The 26988-nt window shown below is 36.6% G+C and overlaps 1 protein-coding gene across 4 annotated transcripts in view; it reads right to left on the reverse strand.

Moving 5' to 3' along the window:
* The window catches only part of TASP1 (taspase 1), a 241286-nt gene that overhangs the window by 187905 nt on the left and 26393 nt on the right, over nucleotides 1-26988 (reverse strand). For all 4 annotated transcript variants that reach the window (XR_014017692.1, XM_081257714.1, XM_081257713.1 and 1 more), the window contains 2 exons: nucleotides 9215-9335; nucleotides 1514-1598 (listed from right to left, as the gene is read on the reverse strand). Coding sequence is in view for 3 of the 4 variants with exons in the window: in XM_081257714.1 (XP_081113840.1) it covers nucleotides 1514-1598; nucleotides 9215-9335 (206 nt within the window). In the remaining variant the exon portion in view is untranslated. The remainder of the gene's footprint in view (nucleotides 1-1513; nucleotides 1599-9214; nucleotides 9336-26988) is intronic.

Consider the following 26988-nt stretch of genomic DNA (forward strand, 5'->3'; position numbering starts at 1 on the left):
CCTGGGAATACAACTGTTGCTTTAACAATCGAAAATCAACCAATCACTATATTAACTGACAAAATAAGGAAAATTATAAGATCATTGCAACAGATGCAGAAAAGCATTTGAAAAAGTACAATACCCATTCCTATTAAAAATTCTCAGCACACTAGGAAAAGAGGGGAACTTTCTCAACACGATAAAGAGCATCTATGATAAACCTATAGCAGCCATCATACCTAATGGTAAAAGAACAAATGCTTCCTCCCTAAGGTTATAAACAAGGCAAGGATGTCTACTCTCACACTTTGATTTCACATGGCATAGGAGGTGCTAGCCAGTGTAATAAAGAAAAAGAAATTAACTAAAGGAGTCCACATTAGAAAGAAGAAGTATCTTTATTACTTAAAGAACTATCTTTATTCCCAGAAGACAGAACTATCTATGTAGAAAATCTTATGGAATCTGTAAAAACAGTATGAGAACAAATGAATTTAGCAAATTCCTAAGCTAGAATATCAATATAATAAAATTAATCATATTTCTATATTGGCAAGGAACAACTGGTATTTAACTTTTTAAAATATGCAATTTATCACATCAAAAAGAAATACTTAAGTATAAACTTGATAAAAACTGTGCAAAATCTGTACACTGAAAATTATAAAACACTGTTCAGAGAGGTTAAAGAAGACCTTAAAAACTGGATAAGTTACAAACCTAATCAAAATTCCAGCAGGTTATTCTCAGAAATTGACAGACTAATTCTAAAATTCACATGAAAATGCAAAATGCCTAAAATGGTCAAAGCAATTTTGAAAACAAAAAATAAAGCTGAAGAACTATGTATGTGAGAAAATTAGATCACTAGTTCCAGACAATTGTAGGATCACTTTATGATATAATTTTAATACAGAGATCGCCATCACTTTTTCGCATATATTTTATCTTTGTAAAATATAAAAATATTGCACATATCCCCTTTGACAATTGCCTCATCTTGTTCCCTCCTTTCTCCTTCCTAGAGTTAATTATGGTAATTTCCAGAACTTTTTTGTACATCTATGTACATGTTTATGTAGACTTAGAAAATCAGAGTGCCACTAATTTTGGTGTCACAATATGTTTCTCCAGAAAAGAAAAATTACATACTTTTATATTAATAACTTCTCAAAATTAAAAATGAGTTTAGACTCTGGTCTCAAACATGTAAGATACTTTAAAGTTTTATAATAAAAAGACCCCAGTTGAACACTTACTAACAGCAAAAGCATCTCTATAATCGACTACAAAACCTAAAATTAACGGATCTCTTTTCTGCTTTAATCCATAATATGCTATGCCAACAGGAGCTCTATCAAGTATTCAGAATGTTCCAAGATCACAGAACAAAGAGTGTCTTCCTCTCAAAGGCAAGCTACTGCTGGTGTGTAACCAACTGCATCAGCCTTCTGTGGATAAAAATAGCCTTCCAACACTGCATGCACCGAAGACCAAAGGCCCAGGGAAAGCGGAAGAACAAAGCAGTTACCAGGGAGGAATCCGGCCGGCTGAGAGCTTGCCCTTCTGCCCTTCACACAGGAGTCTGTTCGCAACTGACACTGGGTTCTTGATTCCTATAAGATAAAATTGGCAGAAAAGGAAGTCCAAAAGTCTTCAAGTTTCCCACTCAATTCTGTGGCAGTTTCAATATGACAAATTTTAAATATCATGGAAAACTTTCTTTAAATATACTAATGAAAACCGTTAATTATCATGAAAAATAAGGATCAAATTGACAAATATATGAATACTTATAAGAACAAATATAAAACATATTCTCATGTTATCATGTGCTACAGCAGCAAAGACTGAATTTGCAATAATACAAATTTAAATTAAGTTCCTTTTTAATAGATTTCAGTATAGAATTTAAAAAATAAACTGAAAATTTGGCATCTATTATCAAAACCATGAATTTCCTCTAAAGAATACACATGATTACAAACAGCTTCAAATTTACCTTGGGGAGAAAAATTAATGGCCCAAAATTTTAAATCTCACCTGCAAGAAAGAATAAAGAGAAAGTCCTACAAATGGGATAAGGGTGGGGAGAAGAGGCCAAGTATGTACAAGATTGAGACTTAAAATATGGTTCGGATTGTTTCCAGAAGGAAAAACAAAATGTGAACAGTGAGAAAAGGGTGCTTACCTAGGAGGAAAAACAGGACAGAAAGTATTAGCATAAAAAAAAATTGCTAGCATGACAATGACAATGACAAACATGACAATGATGATGATAGAAGACAGTGACAGAAACTTAGGATCCAGTATGCGCCAGGCCCAGTGTCAAGCCCTTAAATGTATCAGATTATTTAACTGATCCTTCAACTCTATCACATAAGTACAGTTATAAACCCTATCTGATTACTGAGGAAACATTTGCACAGGTTAAGTTACCTGCCCAGGATCACACACTGAGATTTTAACAAAGGCAGCTAATGCCAGAGACCATGCCCTTAACCACTAACCTATGGATGCCTTTCAGAACACTATTAATAACAGCAACAACAACAAAAAAAAACAGAAGTGGGATACAAAGAGACTAAGAACCTCAAATTAAGGTCACCAGCTTGCCTTAAAACAAAACTAGATATTTAGCTAAACACCAAAAACTTCTCTGCCCCCCCAAAGAATGTATGAAGTAGCTAAGAAAGGAAAAGGTTAGATCTCTGTACTAGCTCTAAAAAGAAATTTATTTCTGTATGTGATGATTCAGTATTGTAAAGACATTAATAATAACCAAATTAACTTACAAATTCAAAGCTATAAATTCTCCATCAAAGCTTCAAAAGGATTTCTATGATGCATGACAAGCTGACTCTTAAATTCATCAGGAAAAATAATGAAAAAAAATTTTTGTAAAAAAACGAAGAGGTATTCACCTTACAAGATAACCATTTTTTATTAAAAGCTATTCTAATTGAGTGCGGTTTGGGTACAAAATAGACAAATATATCAATGGAATAGAATAAAGCTAAAGTTGAGACACAAACACATGTGCATGTGGATATTTAATACATGATATAGATAGTATTTCAAGTGAATAGGAAAAGGATGGACTATCTATGAGAGGTGGAAAGAACACAGAGTGATGGGAGTCAGACTGTTATAAACCAGCTATCAATTTATCACTTCTCAGCTATAAATTCACCCTTGGTTGCCTTATGGGTGAAAGTGGATATGGGCCTTTTAACTACGTTTCCTTTGCCAGCTGGCACACAGGTCAGCTTTGTCAGTAGAGGGCACTGGAGACACTGTGCAGAAGGAAAAGGTGGCCTGCCAGCCAGGCTCCAGGAGAGCGCCAGTTATTCTCACTATCTGGTCCACAAGGTTCTCTCCAGTGCTAAGTACTTGCGGCGTGCAGCTTTCTCCAGCATTTGGCTACCATGTTTCCCCCAACTCCTGATTCAGGCCACAGCAGCATAGCTGACAGCCCCAGAAAGAACAGGACCAGGCCCAGCTCAAGTCACGGATCCCCACACCTTCTCCTCAGCCCCATAGCAAAGCATCCTGTGGGGCTGGCTGTCTAGGGAGCCAAAAGCCCAATCCTCATCCTGCAAACAAAGGTTTAATTCCCATGACTTCCTGGCCTCTGTGTGCCCACCTATCAGCCTGAGGCCCCCAGGATTGTTTCTGCTCTCACAGTGACTGTGGCCTGGGTAACCCAGCAAAAAAGTGGGCTGTCAAACAGTCGGCTGCAACCACACCTTTTTCTGTGAGGTCTGAACTCCCTTCCAAGTTTATCCTTACCTGGGTAGTCTCCCTCTGCCCTTTACATTAAGCTTCTCCTGTTTAAACTGCTGTGTGGTTTCTGTCCCCTAGTTGGACCCAGACTGACACAGTAACCTTGGACAAATTACTAAATCTCTCCTGTGTCTCAGTTTCCTCACCTATAAAATAGGCATAAAAGTACTGACTTCAGAAGGTTATCGTGAGAACTAAATGATTTAATATACATGAACTACTGGAGAACATTGCATGGTATGTATGTAATACTCACCCAATAAATGGTACTTAATATTATCGTTACTGTTGTTATTCAATAAATTATATAGGGACAATTTGCTGATCAATTCAGAAATTGATCAACAAACAATGCATTCAAGAAGCCAATGAAAAATAAATTACACATATATTTGAAGAAAATGTAAGTGACTGTAGTTACAATTATGAGTGAGATAAACCTTAAGAAATGCAAAATACAAAAGCCACAAAACGGAAAGTAATAAGTTTGACAAATAAAATTTTAAATTCCAATATGATAAAGCACATTATAAACAGAGGTAAAAGGCAAGCCACACAAGAAGTATAAACAGTTCACAGAGAAATGCTAATGGCCTTTAAAAATATGAAATTTCATTAAATACCAATAAAATCTCAAAATAAAAGAAATTAAAACTAATTGAGGGACTTCCCTGGTGGACCAGCGGATAAGACTCTGCGCTCCCAATGCAGGGGACACGGGTTTGATCCCTGGTCAGGGAACTAAGATCCCACATCCCACGTGCCACATGCCACACGGTGCGGGCAAAAAAAAAAAAAAAACCTAATTGAAACTCTGTTCTTACCTATCACAAAAATCAGAAAAGATACAGAAGATTGGAACAATGAATAAGTAAATTGACCTAGCTGACATACATAGAATACACACCCAACAATTGCAGAATACTCTTTTGAAGTTCACATGGAACATTCATCAAAATACACCATAAGCTGAGCCATAAAGCAAATCTCAGAAAGTTTCAAGGGGTTGGAACCATTCAGAATATGTTCTCTAACCACAGTGACATTAAACTGGAAGTCAATAAAGTCCTTAGGCAAATAAATTTGACAACTCCTATGAAAAAGACAAATTCCTTGGGAAACACACATAAGAAAAAATATAGATAATCTTATAACTGGTAAAGAAATTGAATCCCATTTATTTAAAATTTCCCACAAAGAAAACCCCCGTGATTCAAAATAACTAATGAATTTTCCAAACAATTAAAAAACATTCCAATTGTACACACACTCTTTCAAAGAATAGAGGGGAAAAAAATCCCAACTCATTTTATGAGGCCAGCCATAACATGATTCCAAAATCTAAAAAGAATATTTTAAGAAAGTAAAATTAAAGCTAATCTATTATATAAACATAGATGTCAAAATCTTAAACATCAGTAAATCAAATCCAGTGGAATGTGAAAAAGATAAAAAATTACAATCCTGACTTTATGCCAGGAATGAAAAGTTGGTTTAACATTCAAAAATCAACCATAAATTCCATCATATCTAATAAAATAAAAAAGAAAAGCCAAAGATGCAGAAAAGCACTTAGTGATATTCAATAACCCATTTAAAATAAAAATTATCACCAAACTAAGACTAGAAGGAAATGTCCTCAATCTGATAAAGAGCATTTATGAAAATCCTACAGCTACCAGCACACAGTATGGTGAAATATCTAATGCTCTCCCTCTAAGACCAGGAACAAAGCAAGGATGTACACTATCACCGCTTATATTCAATATTGCACCGAGTATCAGAGCCAGCACAATAATGCAAGAAAAAAATATTTTTTAATATTAGAAAGGAAAAAAAAAGCTGCCATGATTCAAAGATGATGTGACTGTGTATATAGAAATGACAAGAGAATCTATTTTTCTAATTGCTTGAATTAATAAGTGAAGTCATCAAGGCCACTGAATATAAGTCCAATACACAAAACTCAACTGTATTTCTAAATACAAAAATAACTGGATATTAATTTTTAAAATATATATTTACAATAGCCATCAAAAAACTTAATATCTAGAATAAATCTAATAAAAAGGGTGTATAAGACATCTATACTAAAAACCATAAAACATTGCTGAGAAAGAAATGAATAATATTTATACAAATGCACATATTTCATGTTCATGAACAGGAATATGCAATATTGTTAAGATGACAGTTGTCCACATATGGTTTTAGACATTCAATGCAATACCAGTCAAAATCTCAGCAGGGTTTTATTATGGACATTGACAAGTTGATTCTAAAAATTTTATGAAAATGCCATAAACTTAGAATAGCCAATACAGGGGCTTCCCTGGTGGCACAGTGGTTAAGAATCCGCCTGCCAATGTGGGGGACACGGGTTCAAGCCCTGGTCTGGGAACATCCCACACGCCGTGGAGCAGCTAAGCCCATGTGCCACAACTACTGAACCTGCGCTCTAGAGCCCATGAGCCACAACTACTGAGCCCACGTGCCACAACTACTGAAGCTTGCATGCCTAGAGCCCCTGCTCTGGAACAAGAGAAGCCACCACAATGAGAAGCCCACTCATCACAACAAAGATTAGCCCCTGCTCGTCGCAACTAGAGAAAGCCCAGACCCAATACAGCCACAAATAAATTTATTAAAAAAAAAAAAAGAGGGCTTCCCTGGTGGCACAGTGGTTGAGAGTCCGCCTGCCGATGCAGGGGACACGGGTTCATGCCCTGGTCCGGGAAGATCCCACATGCCGCGGAGCGGCTGGGCCCGTGAGCCATGGCCACTGGGCCTGTGCGTCCGGAGCCTGTGCTCTGCAATGGGAGAGGCCACAACAGTGAGAGGCCCACATACCGCAAAAAAAAAAAAAAAAAAAGAATAGCCAATACAACTGTAAAGAAAAAAAAAAGAAAAAGAAAAAGGAAGTTGGAAGTCTTCCACTATCAAATTATCAAAATACAATATAAAGCTACAGAAATCAAGACAGTGTGGGACTGGCAATAGACAGATTAATGGAATAGAAGGTATAGAAACAAACCATTACACACACAGTCACCTGATTTGCCAACACAATTCTATGAGGGAGGAACTGTCCTTTCTATTGACAATGGCAATGAGCCATTTGGATATCCATAAGAGGGCCAAAAATTAATTTCGGTTCCTACTTCACTAAAATGAATCTGAGCTTAATAAGAAAGCTAAATGTGAAGGGTTAAAAACAATAGAACTACTAAAAGAAAACAGTGGAAGCTACCTTCAAAACTTTGGGTAGGCAAAGATTTCTTAAACAAAATACAATAAAAATTAACCATAACATTAAAGGTTGATAACTTAAACTTCATTAGAAGAGTGAGCAACAGACTGGGAGCAGATATTCACAATACATGTATCTGACAAAGGGTCTGTATGAAAATATATAAGGTACTCCAACAAATCATTAAAAAAAATAATCCAATAAAAAGTATGCAAAAGACTTGAACACACTGCACAACAAGGACATCTAAATGGCCAATAAGCATATGAGAAGGTTCTCAATATCATTAGTCACCAGAGAAACTCAAATTAAAACAATAATACCACTACACACATATCAAAATGATTAAATTTTAAAAAGAATAACACTATCAAACATTTGCAAGGATGAAGAGTAACTGAAATGCTCATACGCTGTGGGAGTATAGATTGTAACAACTACTTTCTAAAACTGTCTGACAGTATCTTCTAAAGCAAAGTACATATGTACCTAAACTTACCATTCCAAATCCTAGGTTTATACTCAAGGGAAATATTAATAAGTGCATATGTCTACCAAAAGACATGCAGAAAAATATGCACTGGAGTTTTATTCCTAACAGTCAAAAACTAGAAATTATTTAAATATCCGCCAAGAGAATAAGTTATTTTATATTCATGCAATAAAGTGCTACTAACACAAAAGAAAAAACTACTATGACACACATCATAAATCAATCTCACAGGCATAACATTAAGCAAAAGAAACCAGACACAGAGGTGTACGATTCCATTCACAGGAATCTGAAGAACAGGCAAATTAATCTATGGTGCCTAAAGTCAGAATTAATGGACAAGGGGGAGTGGGTAGGAGGAGAATACAAGAGGTATAAACTAGGAAGAGGCATAAAGAACCCTTCTGGGAGTTTGGAAATGTTCTATATTTTGACATGGAAATGTTTTATGTCTTGATTTGGTGGTGGTTTACATGGCTATATACATCTAGAAATTAATGAAGTTTTATACTTAAAATTGCTTATATGTGGAATCTAAAAAAATGGTACAAATGAACTTATTTATAAAAGAGAAACATAGTCACAGATGTAGAAAACAAATGTATGGTTCCCAGTGGGAAGGGGAGGAGGGATAAACTGGGAGACTGGGATTGACATATACACAATATTATATATAAAACAGATAACCAATAAGGACTTACTGTAGAGCAAAAGGAGCTCTACTCAATATTCTGTGATGGCCTATATGGGAAAAGAATCTAAAAAAGAGTGGATATATGTATATGTATAACTGATTGGCTTTGCTGTACAGCAGAAACTAACACAACATTGTAAATCAACTATACGCCAATAAAATATTTTTTTAAAAAAATCTGTGCCCTTCATGTATATTTTGTTTTAATAAGTAAACTGCAAAACATTTATATGTACTGATGTGGAAAAAATCTCCAAGACATCCTACTTAAAGAAAAAAAGAGGGCTTCCCTGGTGGCACAGTGGTTGGTTGAGAGTCCGCCTGCCGATGCAGGGGGCGCAGGTTCGTGCCCCGGTCCGGGAAGATCCCACATGCCGCACAGCGGCTGGGCCCGTGAGCCATGGCCGCTGAGCCTGCGCGTCCGGAGCCTGTGCTCCGCAACGGGAGAGGCCACGGCAGTGAGAGGCCCGCGCACCGCCAAAAAAAAAAGAAAAAAGAAAGTTTCATAATAATATGTGCATTGATTTTTTTTAAATATGTGTAAAACTATGTTTCTCTTACATATAAATATGGATAAATGCACATTATTTTACTGGTTAAACCTCCTAAGGAGAGTTTTGGAAGGAAAGATTTGGAAGATCAAAGGTAAATTTTATTTATATCATTTGAATTTTTTAACAATAAAAATATATTATTTGTATATTCAAATAATTGAAAAATTAATAGAATATGCTAACTCCCATTTTACATGTCTGTAATCTCTTGAGGAGATGGAGGAGAATGATCAAACTCTAACCAAAGACTTGGACATAAGCTATTTCACTGTTTTCTTTCTATCTGTAGGTAAGATTTTCTGTTTTAAATTCCGTAAAAGAAAACAATGTTTGTTTTCAACACTATTCCAAGTAAGAATGATGAAAACAACTGAGCTAAGTCTTCAGGAGGAATGAAATGGTAATATTCAGTTTTTTTCTAAGAATAGAGATAATGTGTTATAATGTTCACATACCACTCAGTGCTCCAACAGCTCCAAAATTCAGGGATTTTCCATCCATTATGCTGGCATCACACTCAATTTCACCCAGGAGATTTAGATTAGATCCCATTCCTGCATTTGTAAAAGGAGAATCCTAAAAGATAAAAACAAACATTAAAATACCATTAGTCTTAGAGAAGAATTACTGTCAACACTTCATAAACTTCCAAAAGCTAGAATGGGAAAGAACACTTCCCAACTCATTGTATGATACCAGTGCAACCCTGATTCCCAAACAAAGCAAAGATATCATAAGGAAAGCAAACTACAGGACAATATACCTTGTGAATATTGACATCAAAATCCTCAAGGAAAGCAAATGCAGCAAAATATGAAAGGATTAAACACCATGAACAAGAGGGATTCCAGGAAAGCAAGTTTGGTTTAATATCTGAAACTCATTGTAATACACCATGTTAATAAAATAAAGAATAAAACAAACGAATTTTTAAAACATGATCATATTAATAGAGAAAAAGTATCTGACAAGATCCAATACCCTTTCATGAGAAAAACACTCAACAAACTAGAAATAGAAGGGAACTTCCTTAACATGATAAAGGGCATCTACAAGAGTCCAAAGCTAACATCAGAATTAATGGTGAAAGATACTTTCCCCTAAGACCAGGAACAACACAACAATGTTCACTCTCACCACTTCTTTTCAGCATTATAGTGGACATTCTGAACAAGACAATTAGGCAAGAAAGAAGAACAAAGAGCATCTAGATTAGAAAGGAAGAAGTAAAATTACCTCTATTGGAACATGACGTGATCTTGTATACAAAAAATCCTAAAAACTCCACTAAAAAACTATTAGAACAAATAAAAAAGTGCAACAGGATTGCAAGATATAAGCTCAATATGCAAAAATCAGTTGTATTTCTATACCTTAGTATTGAAAAATCTGAAAATGAAATTAAGAAAACAATTCAATTTACAATAACATCAAAAAGAATAAAATAGGAATAAATTTAACAAAAGAAGTGTAAGAGGTGTACAGTAAAAACTATAAAACATGTTTTAAAGAAATTAAAGACCTAAATCAATGGAAGGACATCAATGTACATAGAACAGAAGACTTAATATCTTTAAGATGGCAATACTCCCCAAATTGGTCTGATTCAACACAATTCCTTATCAAATCCTAGCTGCCTTTTTTTTGCAGAAATTGACAAACTAATCTTAAAATTCATATGGAAATGCAAGGAACTAAGAATAGTCAAAACAATTTTTTAAAGAAAAACATTTTTTTTCTTTTAAAAATTGAAGGCTCTGGGCCTCCCTGGTGGCGCAGTGGTTGGGAGTCCGCCTGCCGATGCAGGGGATACGGGTTCGTGCCCCCGTCTGGGAGGATCCCATATGCCGCGGAGCGGCTGGGCCCGTGAGCCATGGCCGCTGGGCCTGCGCATCCGGAGCCTGTGCTCCGCAACGGGAGAGGCCACAACACTGAGAGGCCCGCATACCGCAAAAAGAAAAAAAAAAAAAAAAAAAAAATTGAAGGCTCACACTTCTAGGTTTTATAACTTACTACAAATTAAAGTAATCAAGACAGTGTGATATGGACATATAGCTAAGGATAGACATATATATCAATGCAATGGAAGTGTCCAGAAATAAGCCTTACACTTATGGTCAATTCATCAGGGATGCCAAAACAATTCAATAAAGAAAGGATAACTTATAAGAACCTACTGTATAGCAAAAGGAACTCTACTCAATATTCTGTAATGACCTATATGGGAAAAGAATCTAAAAAAGAGTAGATATATATGTATGTATCACTGATTGACTTTGCTGTATAGCAGAAACTAACGCAACATTGTAAATCAACTATACTCCAATAAAACTTAATTTTTTAAAAAAAGCAGAAAACAAATACTTCTTTACTGAGTTCAGCAATTTAGTAAGTGAAAATATATATGCAGTAAAGTTTCAGTTACAGTATTAAAAAAAAAAAGAAAGTATAGTCTTTTCCATAAATGGTGCTGGGACAACTAGATATCCAAACGCAAGAGAGTATCTGAGTCAGAAATCACAGTCAATGCAGAAAAATCAACTATGTTCTAAGCTAAGACCAATATTATCTAGGAAACCAGGGCAATTCTTTACCAACCTAAAGATCACCAAATGCCCAAAATTATCTACAAATGTCCCCAGTTTCCTGGATCCAAGAAAACTGGCCACAACATTAAGATCTCCCTAATGTGTACCTATAACTTGAGCAAAGGGGTCAGGTATTTGAGACCAGGGCTTTTGTTCTAATGCAGTTAGAAAATCTAATTGTCCACAGAATTTTAGAAGATCACAGACTGGAAAACAACAAAAGGGCTGTATAATTAAATAGAAAGTGAGTGATACAAACAATAAGTACTTTGAGGATTCAAAAGGAAATGGCCCAGTATGAGATGAAGAAGTTAATAGCAGACTTCCTGAAGGATGTAAAACAAAACCAAAGACTGGTCAGGGGGCTAGAAAATTCTACTTGGTGGATATGCAGGGAGCAACAACGTAGGCAGCCGTAAAGTGTCAGAGTCACAGAAGACACATTTAGGAAACATGGTTGGCTGGAGCCAAGTATGGAGATTGCTCCATGCCACTCATCAGAATCTGGACTTGATTGGGAAAATAATGAGAAGCCATTCAAGCTTTCTGCAGAAGAAAAAGTCAAGATGAGTATATTGGCCAAGGAAACATAAACTGACCATCACTTATTATTGATATATGAAAAGGAAGGGGAGGAAACTGAAATCAGAGAGACCAAACTGGAGGCTATTTTACAATGCAGGCTTGAAACATTAACCGCTTGATATGAAATGGCAGCAGCAGGGAAAAGGAAATAGAAAGAGAGAGAAAAGGACCAGAACTTCCAAACTTGAGAGATAAATAAAACCATTAATAAAAACGGGGCATTTTATAAGATGAAGGAAAGAAAGTGCATAATTAAGTGTAACGAGTTTGAATAAGGCCTTCCAAGTGAATATTCTACCTAAATCAATTTACAACTAAATCTTGGGAAAGAGATCACAACTAAAGAAGGACTATGATTTAGAACAGATAAAGACTGAATCCTTGCCCTGGATTATTTCATATATATATATATATATATATATATATATATATATATATATATATATATATATATGTATGTATGTATGTATATATGTACATATATGTATGTATGTATATTGGGGGAGTGGCAGAGAAAGGTTTACTGCAGGCAGGGCCAAGCAAGAGCGGGTGGCTCGAGCTCAAAAGCCTGAACGCATATATTCAAACATATAAAGACCCAGGTCCGGGCTTCCCTGGTGGTGCAGTGGTTGAGAGTCCACCTGCCAATGCAGGGGACACAGGTTCATGCCCCGGTCCGGGAAGATCCCACATGCCGCGAAGCAGCTGGGCCCATGAGCCATGGCCGCTGAGCCTGTGCATCCGGAGCCTGTGCTCCGCAACAGGAGAGGCCACAACAGTGAGAGGCCCGCGTACCACAAAAAAATTAAAAATTAAAAATTAAAAAAATTTAAAAAAAAAGACCCAGGTCAGAAGCCTCTATGACACTGAACAGAGAGACCGTACAAGTAAGCACAAGTAAATTATCACCATATTACAAGGGGTTTTTTTTTACTCTACATAACCTCCCTTGCCTAATCACATATATCTTTCAAAGTCTGTGAGAAAGGAACTGAAATGTGACAAAAATTTAAAGCATCATATTTAGTAATTCCCAAAATATACGTACAAGATCATAACAGTATATATGCCATTTCAACAATCTTTAAAATGGGATATATCGGCAAATAAGCTCTAAAAAGTTAATTTCAATATAATACAAAGTTAGAAATCACAAAGTGAACTAAATTATTCTAAAAATAACTCTTACCCGATGTTTAAATTTGACATTTCAAAAATACCTGAGAAAAAGGGATATAAGAAAATTAAAGGATATCTTAGAAGCAATTTTTTTTTCAAAAATACTTCTCCTACTTCAAAATACATTTATAACTTCAAAAGTGTATCTACTGAACTTCTGCTTCTGACTTTGAAGGCATAATAGGGATCATATTTGTCCTCCTAACTAGAAAATCAGACAAAATATATGAAAGAGACACACTTCATTCAATAGCCAGCACAGGACTGTGATCCTGTGAAAAACAGACACAAATCAGGTGCCTCCACTTAATCCCTAGAGATACTTTTCAGATCACAGCACAGGGAAGAGGAACCCAAAAAAGAGCCAACATTCTTCCAGAGTTGAGGAGACAAAGTTATGAGTTCACGGAGGGCAGGAAGGCTAGAATATGCAGTACAGGGTGCAAAGAGGAGAGAGCTACACAGAGAGAATGCCAGGGGCCTGTAGGACCCTGAGACTTTAAATGAGTATCAGAATACATGCACTTGTGAGGAAGCTACCAAGACCAAAGAAAGAACCCCTGGAAAAGAGTAAGCTGAGCAATCCCTGGAGCTCACACAGAGGGGAGAATAAGTCATGTTCCCATCAGCCAGAGTGAGGACCTCAGGAAAAGTCTCAGGTAACGTCTAGAGTTGGGCCAAATCAGCCCTAGAAACAAGGCTACTTTAGACTTGCACTAACAAGGTTTTAAAGAAGCCTCAAAAGGATCAAAATGATTTATACAACAGTGTCCCAGAACAAAGTCCTACACTATTGGAAGAAATACTACAATGTCCAACTCCCAAAGATGTAAAATACAGTGTTTAAAAAAAAACCAAAGATGACCAGCATTCAAATAAGCAGAAAACTATGCCTCATAACCAGAAGCAATTACCACACAAAAACAGACCTATAAATGACAGATGATAGAACTAGCAAACAATTCTAATGCTAACTAACAATGTTAAACTAGCTTTCACAAACATACTCTATATGTTCAAGTAGGTATAGGAAAATAAGATAAGAAGAAAAAGAAACTATGAAAAAATAAATTAATCAAACTTCTAGAGATGAAAAATATAATCTAAGGTGAAAAACACTTTGGAACAAAAAAAGATTTTCACATTAGGTAAAACTAAAGAAATCCGAATAAAGTATGGACTTTAGTTAATAATAATGTGTTAATACAGGTTCATTAACTATGAAACATGTACCATACTAGTGTAGACGCTAATAGGGAAGATGAGGTATTGGGTGTACTGGAATTCTCTGTACTAGCTTCTCAATTTTTCTGTAAATCTAAAACTGTTCTAAAATTAAAACTTTATTTTAAAAAATCAAGCCACAGCCTGGGAGAAAAATTTTACGAAACATAAAGGTAGAGGACTTGTATCCAGTATATATAAAAAAATCATACAACTCAGTAAGAAAATCCAAAGTTTTTAATGGGCAAACAATTTCATGAACAGATTGCAAATAATACATGAAAAGATGCATAATATCATTAGTCATTAGGGAATGCAAATTGAAACCACAAGATACCACTAAAATGGTTAAATTTAAAAGGCCAACAATAGTGAGTTTTGGCAAGAAAGTAGAGCAACTGTAACCCTCATACACTGCTAGTAAGAATAAAAATAGCAAATAGTTTGGCAGTTTCTTTAAAGTTAAGCATACACTTACCATAGATCCAGCAATTCTACTCCTAACTATTTATCCAAGAAAAATGAAAGCATATGTCCACATAAAGACTTGAATGAAAATGTTCAGATCAGCTTTAATCAGAACGGCCAAAAGCGGGAAACAACACAAATGCTCATCGACTGGTAAATGGATAAACAAATTGTGATATATCAATACAATGAAATACTATTCAGCAATAAAAGGAACAAATTCCTAATTTACCCAACAATATGGATGAATCTCAAAAGCATTATGCTAAGTGAAAGAAGCCACTCACAAAAGGCCACATAATGTATGATTCTATTTATACCAAATTCTAGAAAAGGCCAAATTATGAAAAAAGCAGATAGTAGTTGCCAGGGGTGGCTGAGAGGAGAGGATCCACTGCAGACAGGCATTATGAGAGAATTTTGGGGCTGATGGAAATGTTATATGTCAAGATTGTATTGGTAGTTACACTGGTAGTTACATTTGTCAAAACTCATCAGATTGTACTCTTAAAATTGGTGCATTTAGGGCTTCCCTGGTGGCGCAGTGGTTGAGAGTCCGCCTGCCGATGCAGGGGACACGGGTTCGTGCCCTGGTCTGGGAAGATCCCACATGCCGCAGAGCGGCTGGGCCCGTGAGCCATGGCCGCTGGGCCTGCGCGTCCGGAGCCTGTGCTCCGCAGCGGGAGAGGCCACAACAGTGAGAGGCCCGCGTACCAAAAAAAAAAAAAAAAAAAAAAAAAAAAAAAAATTGGTGCATTTTGTTGTATATAAATTATATTTCAATAAAACTGAAAAAAATTGTACTTATCACTCAGTATAAACTGACCACCCCATATACTAACTTTCCCCTTATAATGTACATAAGCTTCTTATATGGTCATTTGTTGTTGATTTTCTGAGCTGAATCATTTTGTACAACTAGCAATCATTATATCCAATCAGTAGCCAGCGATCCTTTTAAAATCCTGTTTACTCCCCTGTTCAAAAACCTGCAATGGTTTCCTGTCATACTTTAGAATAAAATCTAAAGCCTTACTTCCCAAGGTTTACAAGGCCCTACGTGATCTGGCTCCTCTCTTCCTCTCCCTTACTATGCACCAGCCACACGCGTCCTTGTAATTCTTGCACAAGAGGAACACTCCCACCTGAGGGCTTTTACATTTTGAAATGCTGAGCTTAGTGAGCAATTATAGTAGGGGAAAGAGTCAGTAAATAAAGACTGTGTGTGTGTGTGTGTGTATAGAAACATACACATACACGTATGTCTGCATATATAAATAGCTCATGTCCCATGATGGTAAGTATTAGAAAGAAGAATAAAATGGGATAAGAAGAGACTTTCCCTTCAAACCCAAGACTCCCTTCCCTGACACCTTTGTTTGCATGGCCTTCTCCCCCATGTTGTTCATGTGACATCTCTGGGCAGGTCAGTCCTACCCATACTGACTTAGCATTTCCCCAACCTTCCCCAATGATTTTTTCTCTTACTATCTTATTCTTTTTTATGGTACTTTTTACTACTTGACATTATATATAATTGTCTAATTCTCCCCATAGAATGTAAGCCCTGTAAGTATAATAATTTGTCTTTTTAGGTGTTGTATCCCAATGTCTAAAGTAATGCTTGGTACACAGTAGGTACTCAATAAATATTTGCAGAATGAATAGGAGTTAATTACAAATAGATATAAATAGAATAACTGATCACTGTGAACTATAAGCCCTTAAGCAAGCTGATACTTACTGATTCCTACAGGTTACTGCTATAAAGAAATGCCAGAAAAATGTAATAGAGTGTTAAGAATCCAATCTTTTCACAGTTGAAACAAGAGAAATGAAATAAATTCAGGCAACAGAATTTCAGTTTCTAAAAGATAACATTTTAAAAGCAAAATATTTTTTAAGTTTACTTATAACTTTCAAAGGAAACAAAGCTTTAAAAAACAAGATCACTTTGCTTAACCCAGCAAAGAGAGGGCAGGAAAGCCAAGAGGCAAATCAAGAGCTACACACCCACCATGACATGGAAACCCTTTCTTATTAATGAAATTTGGAAACACTGAGCCAAGGCAAAGATCTGCAAAGCATTACTCTTTCACTCTAAACCACAACCTGTATTACCCATTTAATGTCCTTTGCTGAAAGCATAAAATAAGAACTGTTTGCAAGGCTATGGGGTATACTGCACCTCTGGGGATCTATTATGAGACCTCTATTAACAGCGCTTACAGATGCAAACAATTTAGTTTTCAAATGTTGTACAAAAACTGGACTGGCACATTGTAAAATCATTTTTATATAAAATGATTTATGTTTGTCCAATTTCCAATCTTCCTTTAAGGAGAAGTTAGACATTTACAGGAAATTACTAATATGTTAGTATTCATACCTTGTTAATCAAGGGCAAATTCAACAGTAGAATGAAATTACGTGATAATACACTTTCTTATTCAAAATTAAGTATGCTAAGATATCAAAATTATTTTTATTACTGCCTTCGTTAATAAGCAGGTAGTTTTATTAATCTAAAGCTAATGAGAAAAAAAACGGAACAGCTTTTGAAACAATTTCTTGAATTATTTTTAAATAGAATAATAAACACAGGATGTATACTCCATGTTGTTATAGTCTTTTTCAAACTAACACTAGTAAAAATCGTACAATAAACCTATCCTACCAATTACAAACTCCCTGGTATTTCATCATCAATTCTCATTATTTCCAGGATGAATAGAAGCCAATGAAAATGTATTACCAAACAATCATTGAGGATATTTTTATTAAGCAGCCAATTAAGCTCAAATTTTCAAGACCGGATTGCTGAAAGATTTCCAATTTAGATTCCTCTGTGGTGGTATAGGCTAAGATTCATTCATTCATTCATTCATTCAACAAAAAATTATTGTTCATCTATGTGCCAGGCAAATCTTTCTGTAAAGAGCCAGATATGTTATATAGTTCAGGCTTGGCCACACAGAAAACTCTACAACTACTAAACTCTGCCTCTGTAATATGAAAAGCAGCCAGAGAAAATACACAAATGAATGAGCATGGCCGTGTTCCAATGAAACTTCATCACAAACACTGAAATTTGAATTTCGTATAACTTTTTGGTGTCATGAAATACTGTTCTTCTTTGAAGTTTTTTTCAACCATTTAAAAAAGGCAAAACCATTCTTAGTTTGCAGGCCATTCACAAACAGGCAACAGTCCAGATTTGGCTTTCAGGTCGTGGTTTATTAATCCTTGACCTAACCCACGGGGATAAGAAATGAACAAAACAGAAAAATATCACTGCCCACATGAAGCCAGAATTCTAGCTAAGGGAGACAGACAATAAGAAATTAAATAAATTAGATGGCTTATTAGATAGCAGTAAATATGATGAAGAAAAACAAAATAGGAAATAGGAAGTACTGGGCATGGCAAGAGGGCTATAAGGGGGAGACAAAAAAACCACAGGGGTAGTTACAATATATTTTTCCTTTTAAGTGTTAATCTGATGTAATTTCAGACTGACAGAGAAATGCAATAGTAGTATAGCATCAAGAATATATGAAGGGGCTTCCCTGGTGGCACAGTGGTTGAGAGTCCGCCTGCCAATGCAAGGGACATGGGTTCGTGCCCCGGTCCGGGAAGATCCCACATGCTGCAGAGCGGCTGGGTCCTTCAGCCATGGCCGCTGAGCCTGAGTGTCCGGAGCCTGTGCCCCGCAACAGGAGAGATCACAACAGTGAGAGGCCCACGTACCACAAAAAAAAAAAAAAAAAGAATATATGAAGGACTCCTATAACTTTCAATAACAACAACCAAAAAAGAACCCAATTATAAAATGAGCAAAGGACTTGAATAGACATCAAAAGACACTTTTACCTGAAGAAGAATACAAATGGTCAGCAAACACGTAAAAAGATGTTCAACATCATTATTCATAGAGAAATAAAAATCATAGTCACAATGAGGTACCACTTCGTACCATGACGATGGTTATAATCACAAAAACAAAAAACAGCAAGTGCCAGCAAGAACATGGAGAAATTGTAACACTTGTACAGTGCCGTTGGTAGTGTAAAATGGTTCAGCTGTTGTGGCAACAGTTTGCTGATTTCACAAAAAGTTAAACACAGAATTAGCACATGGGAGAGATTGGCTCAAGATGGCAGAGTAGAAGGACGTGCGCTCACTCCCTATTGCAAGAGCACTTGAATCAAAACTAACTGCTGAACAATCATCGCCAGGAAGATACTGGAACTCACCAAAAAAGATACCCCACATACAAACCCAAAGGAGAAGCCACAATGAGACGGTAGGAGGGGTGCAATCCCAATAAAATCAAATCCCACAACTGCTGGGTGGGTGACTAACAACCTGGAGAACAATTATACCACAGAGGCCCACCCACTAGAGTGAAGGTTCTGAGCCCCACGTCAGGCTTCCCAACCTGGGGGTCTGGCAACAGGAGGGGTATTCCCAGCGAACCAGACTTTGCAGGCTACTGGGATTTGATTGCAGGACTTCAACAGGACTAGGGGAAACAGAGACTCCACTCTTGGAGGGCACACACAAAGTAGGGTGCACATCAGGACCCAGGGGGAAAGAGCAATGACCCCATAGGAGACTGAACCAGACCTACTTGCCAGTGTTGCAGTATCTCCTGCAGAGGCAGGGGTGTCTGCGGCTCACCGCCGGGACAACAACCCTGGCAGCAGAAGTTCTGGGAAGTACTCTGCTGGCATAAGCACTCCCAGAGTCTGCCATTAGCCCCACCAAAGAGCCTCTAGGCTCCAGTGTTGGGTTGCCTCAGGCCAAAAAAACAACAAGGAGGGAACTCAGCCCCACCTATCAGCTCAGTTTTACTGAGCTCTGCCCACCAGAGCAACACCCAGGCTTACCCATCACCAGTCCCTCCCATCAGGAAGCTTGCACAAGCCTCTTAGATAGCCTCATCCACCAGAGGGCAGACAGCAGAAGCAAGAAGAACTACAGTCCTGCACCCAGTAGAACAAAAAACACATTCACAGAAAGACAGACAAAACGTAAAGGCAGAGGATTATGTACTAGATAGAGGAACAAGATAAAATGCCAGAAAAAACAACTAAATGAAGTGGAGATAGGCAACCTTCCTGAAAAAAAATTCAGAAAAATGATAGTGAAGATGATCCAGGACCTCGGACAAAGAATGGAGGCAAAGATCGAGAATATGCAACAAATGTTTAACAAAGACATAGAAGAATTAAAGAACAAACACCTAGAAGAATTAAACAATAAACCAACAGAGATGAACAATACAATAACTGAAATGAAAAATACACTAGAAGGAATCAATAGCAGCATAACTGAGGCAGAACACATAAGTGACCTGGAAGACAGAATGGTGGAATTCACTGCTGCAAAAAAGAATAAAGAAAAAAGAATGAAAAGAAATAAAGACAACCTAAGAGACCACTGGGACAACATTAAATGCACCAACATTCACATTATAGAGGTCCCAGAAGGAGAAGAGAGAGAGAAAGGACCCAAGAAAATATCTGAGGAGATTATACTCAAAAACTTCCCTAACATGGGAAAGGAAACAGCCACCCAAGTCCAGGAAGTACAGAGAGTCCCAGGCAGGATAAACCCAAGGAGAAACATGCTGAAATATATAGTAATCAAACTGACAAAAATTAAAGACAAAGAAAAATAATTAAAAGCTACAAGGGAAAAATGACAAATAACATACAAGGGAACTCCCATAAGGTTAACAGCTGTTTTCTCAACAGAAACTCTACAAGCCAGAAGGGAGTGGAATGACATATTTAAAGTGATGAAAGGGAAGAACCTACAACCAAGATTACTCTACCTGGCAAGGATCTCATTCAGATTCAATGGAGAAATCAAAAGCTTTACAGACAAGCAAAAGCTAAGAGAATTCAGCACCACGAAACCAGCTCTACAAGCAACACTAAAGGAACTTCTCTAAGTGGGAAAGACAAGAGAAGAAAAGGACCCACAAAAACAAACCCCAAACAATTAAGAAAATGGTAACAGGAACATACATATCGATAATTACCTTAAATGTGAATGGATTAAAGGCTGCAATCAAAAGACACAGGCTTCTGAATGGATACAAAAACAAGATCCATATATATGCTGTCTACAAGAGACCACTTCAGACCTAGGGACACACAGAGACTGAAAGTGAGGGGATGGAAACAGATATTCCATGCAAAGGGAAATCAAAAGAAAGCTGGAGTAGCAATACTCATATCAGATAAAATAAACTTTAAAACAAACACTGTTAAAAGACACAAGGAAGGACACTATATAATGATCAAGGGATCAATCCAAGAAGAAGATATAAAGATTATAAATATATAGGCACCCAACATAGGAGCACCTTGATACATAAGGCAAATGCTAACAGCTATAAAACAGGAAATCAATAGTAACACAATAGTGGGGGACTTTAACCCCTCACTTACACCAATGGACAGATCATCCAGACAGAAAATTAATATGGAAACAGAAGCTTTAAATGACACAATAGACCAGATAGATTTAATTGATATTTATAGGACATTCCATCCAAAAACAGCACATTACATCTTCTTCTCAAGTGCACACAGAACATTCTCCAGGATAGATCACATCTAGGATAACAAATCAAGCCTCGGTAAATTTAAGAAAATTGAAATCATATCAAGCATCTTTTCCAACCACAACGTTATGAGACTAGAAATCAATTACAGGGAAAAAAACGTAAAAAACACAAACACATAGAGGCTAAACAATACGTTACTAAATAACCATGAGAACACTGAAGAAACCAAAGAGGAAATCAAAAAATACCTAGAGACAAATGCAATGAAAACACGATGATCCAAAACCTATGGGATGCAGCAAAAGCAGTTCTAAGAGGCAAGTTTATAGCAATACAAGCTTACCTCAAGAAGCAGGAAAAATCTCAGATAAACAATCTAACCTTACACCTAAAGGAACTAGAGAAAGAAGAACAAACAAAACCCAAAGTTAGCAGAAGGAAAGAAATCATAAAGATCAGAGCAGAAATAAATGAAATAGAAACAAAGAAAACAACAGAAAAGATCAATTAAACTACAAGCTGGTTCTTTGAGAAGATAAACAAAATTGATAAACCTTTAGCCAGACTCATCAAGAAAAAGGGGGACAGGACTCAAATCAATAAAATTAGAAATGAAAAAGAAGTTACAATGGACACTGCAGAAATACAAAGCATAGTAAGAGACTACTACAAGCAATTCTATGCCAATAAAATGGACAATCTGGAAGAAATGGACAAATTCTTAGAAAGGTATAACCTTCCAAGACTGAACCAGGAAGAAATAGAAAATATAAACAGACGAATCACAAGCACTGAAATTGAAACTGTGATTAAAAATCTTCCAACAAACAAAAACCCAGGACCAGATGGCTTCACAGGTGAATTCCATCAAACATTTAGAGAAGAGCTAACACCCATCCTTCTCAAACTCTTCCAAAACACTGCAGAGGAAGGAACACTCCCAAACTCATTCTATGAAGCCACCATCACCCTGATACCAAAAGCAGACAAAGATACTACAAAAAAGAAAATTACAGACCAATACCAATAATGAATATAGATGCAAAAATTCTCAACAAAATACTAGCAAACAGAATCCAACAACACATTAAAAGGATCGTACACCATGATCAAGTGGAATTTATCCCAGGGATGCAAGGATTCTTCAATATACGCAAATCAATCAATGTGATACACCATATTAACAAACTGAATAATAAAAACCATATGACACAAGAGGGAAGAGATATGGGGACATATGTATATGTATAACTGATTCACTTTGTTATAAGCCAGAAATTAACACACCACTGTAAAGCAATTATACTCCAATAAAGATGTTTAAAAAAAAAAACATATGATCTTATCAATAGATGCAGAAAAAGCTTTTGACAAAATTCAACACCCATTTATGATAAAAACACTCCAGTTTTTATGGAGGGAACTTACCTCAACATAACAAAGGCCATATATGACAAACCCACAGCAAACATCATTCTCAATGGTGAAAAACTGAAATAATTTCCTCTAAGATCAGGAACAAGACAAGGATGTCCACTCTCACCACTATTATCAAACATAGTTTTGGAAGTCCTAGCCACAGCAATCAGAGAAGAAAAGGAAATAAAAGGAATACAAACTGGAAAAGAAGAAGTAAAACTGTCACTGTTTGCAAACGACGTGATACTATACATAGAGAATCCTAAAGATGCCACCAGAAAACTACTAGAGCTAATCAATGAATTTGGTAAAGTTGCAGGATACAAAATTAATGCAAAGAAATCTCTTGAATTCCTATACACTAACAACAAAAGGTCAGAAAGAGAAATTAAGGAAACAATCCCATTCACCACGGTAACAACAACAAAAAATACCTAGGAATAAACTTACCTAAGGAGACAAAAGACCTGTACTCAGAAAACTATAAGACACTGATGAAAGAAATCAAAGATGACACAAACAGATGGAGAGATATACCATGTTCTTGGAATGGAAGAATCAGTATTGTGAAAATGACTATACTACCCAAAGCAATCTACAGATTCAATGCAATCCCTATCAAATTACCAATGGCATTTTTTACAGAACTAGAACAAAGAATCTTAAAATTGTATGGAGACACAAAAAACCCCGAATAGCCAGAGCAATCTTCAGGGTAAAAAACGGAGTTGGAGGAATCAGACTCCCTGACTTCAGACTATACTACAAAGCTACAGTAATCAAGACAATTTGGTACTGGCACAAAAACAGAAATATAGGTCAATGGAACAGGATAGAAAGCCCAGAGATAAACCCACACACCTATGGTCGACTAATCTATGACAAAGGAGGCAAGGATATACAATGGAGAAAAGACAGACTCTTTGATAAGTGGTGCTGGGAAAACTGGACAGCTACACGTAAAAGAATAAAATTAGAATACTCCCTAAAACCATACACAAAAATAAACTCAAAATCGATTAGAGACCTAAATGTAAGACCAGGCACTGTAAAACTCTTAGAGGAAAACACAGGAAGAACACTCTTTGACATAACTCACAGCAAGATCTTTTTGGACCCACCTCCTAGAGTAATGGAAATAAAAACAAAAATAGGGTCTTCCCTGGTGGCGCAGTGGTTGAGAGTCCGCCTGCCGATGCAAGGGACATGGGTTTGTGCCCTGGTTCGGGAAGATCCCACATGCCGCAGAGTGGCTGGGCCCGTGAGCCATGGCCGCTGAGTCTGCGCGTCCGGAGCCTGTGCTCTGCAACGGAAGAGGTCACAACAGCGAGAGGCCCGCGTACCGCAAAAAAAAAAATGGTACAGATAAACCGGTTTGCAAGGCAGAAATAGAGACACAGATGTAGAGAACAAATGTATGGACACCAAGGGGGGAAAGTGAGGCAGGGAGGGGGTTGGTGGTGGTTGGATGAATTGGGAGATTGGGATTGACATATATACACTAATATGTATAAAATAGATAACTAATAAGAACATGCTGTATTAAAAATAAAATAAAATTCAAAAAATAAATAAATAAATAAAATACACACACACACACACACACACACACACACACACACACAAAAAGCATTAGCATATGACCCAGTAACTTGATAAACAAACACTTGTACAGGAATATTCACAGGAACACTGTTCACTATTCATAGCAAACACTATTCACAGCAAAAGAATGGAAACCACCCAAGTGTCCATCAATGGATGTACGGATAAACAAATTGTGGTATATAAATGAATAATGTTGAATAATATTCCACAGAAATGAATGAAGCACTGATACATGCTACAATGTGGAAGAACCTTGAAAATATTATGCTAAGTGAAAGAAGACACACAAAGTCACATGTTATATGATTCCATTTATATGACATATCCAGAATAGGTAAATCCAGAGAGACAGAAAGCAGATTGGTGGTTGCCAGGGATTTGGGGAGGAGGGAATACAGAGCAACTGCTTAATGGGTACAGGCTTCCCTTTGGGGAGTGAAAAATATTTTGAAACAGGACAGAGGTGGTGGTGGCATGATATTATGAATGTTTAAATGCCACTGAATTATTTACTTTAAAATGACTAATTTTGTGTTCTTTGAATTTCACCTTTTGCATTCTATGAATTAAACAAAAAAAGGCAGACACAAAGGAATACGTACTGCATGATTCCATTTCAGAACAGGCTTTACCCTGGAGTGACTGGAAGGGGCAAAAGGGGCCTTCTGGAGGGCTGCAAATGTTGTTTCCTAATCTGGGTGCTGGTTCACTCCAAAAAACTCAAGGAGCTGCCCCTGTACCACAAATGTGTATGCTTTTCTATATGTATACTACACTTTAATAAAAAGTTTTGAAACTATAGTGTAAATTTTTTTAAATAAAAGGTGAATGGCAAATTTTTTTTAAAAAAGGTTATCAGTGTTGGGTAAAGGACCCAAGGGATCTCTCTGTATTATTTCTTACAACTGCTATGAATCTACAATTATTTCAAAGCTAAAAGTTTTTTTTTTTAATCAGAAGGATGAAAATTTCCAGATTCCTGTCCCCAAAGATTCTGACCTAGGTCATGTGGGGTGAAGGTAGGGACTCTTCATTTTTTTTTTTTTTGGAACAAGCTACCTCAAGTGATTCTGATTCAGCTGGATCGTGGCCCTCTCCTTGAGAAACTCCAATCTACATGAACTCCACAAGCTGCTTAACTTCACTTTCTCCTTGAACCCTACCTTGAGGAGGTTTGTAAAGGCATCTGTGAACAACAGCACAGAGGAGGTGGAGAGTAAGAAAGCACAAGTGAGTCATGAGACGCTACAAAAGCTAACCACTCTGGGAAGCAGGGTTCAACTTTTACTGGAGAAAAATGAGACGAATTGGAAAAAAGATTAATAAAATGTGAGAGAGTCAATGGTGAAAGGACATACAAAAGTTTCCAGGTAATCATTACAGATGCAGCCACAAATATTATGCACAAATCAATGATTTTTCTTAGTATGTTTTCCATCAAGAATTAATGGAATCAAGATAAGACAAATGATGTTGGAAGCTAAATATCCTTTAGGAGGTTAGCAAGACAAAGTTCAGAAATCAGTGCAACATGCTTGTACTTATGGTCATTTCTGGTACATTCTTCACAATCACTGAAAATAATATTTTACTTCTGGAACTAGAAGTAAATAAAGGAAAAATTTAGTTCATGCTTAGCCAGGTCACAGAGTATTTTGATCTGCTTCTGCTCCAGCTCAAACTCTTTGGAGTGATATACCTTGGTTCTGGTTCAAACTACTTCAGTGGGAAATTTTTTGAAAAGTCTTTAGTTCGATTTGAAGTTCATTTTCAAAATAATAAGTTAATACCTTAGTCCAATTCCAATTTTTAAAAATCAAATCAAAGCTCATTCCAGTCTTATTCTTACTTTTGGTAGAAATCCCTGTTGCAACAATTTGCAAACTCTAGAGCAAAAAACTGAGGCCAATTAAATCATCAGTTCATTTTCTCAGGCCTTCCAACAACACAAAAGTTGGCATATCTGTCCAAGCCTTATTTCCATCTGTACCTTGAGCTGAAAAATAGTTTTAGTTACACAGCTTCCTATACTAAAAAGGGACAGCTGTCGCTCAGCCCTGGAAGACTGCAACCCTCAGAGAATGCATGTTCCATGTGACCAGGTCTCACTTTTTTTCAAAAGAAGTTAGAAATCCAGGTTTTTATGAGTCTCCTGATTTTAAATGTTGGCAACAAATTCCAATTTTTAAGAACTTGTCTATGGACTAATCAACACACATTTGTAAACTGTCTCTTCTGCAACCTCACTTTGTAAAGGTTAATGAGGTCTCATGCTTCTCCAGATACAAACTCTCAGCTTTGGTAAGTCTGCAGTTTTCCACATAATACAGATTTTAGTCAAAGCAGCTCTTTGACACAAATGCCAGTCCCAACAACAGATCAAGATTTCATTCTCATGCCTTGTTGAATATTGAAAATATTGAATATTTGTACTTCTTACTACTTAAACAAGAAGAATGATAAATACAGAAGCCAGCCATTTAATCTGTGTTGTAGACTAACTACCCTGTGTCAACACACTTAACTGAGAGCCAGGTTAGTGGTCAGAAATGCCACATGTCTTCTGATTATGACA

This window comes from Mesoplodon bidens, assembly GCF_964165515.1.
Source record: "Mesoplodon bidens genome assembly, chromosome: 15".
Classification (NCBI taxonomy): Eukaryota; Metazoa; Chordata; class Mammalia; order Artiodactyla; family Ziphiidae; genus Mesoplodon; species Mesoplodon bidens.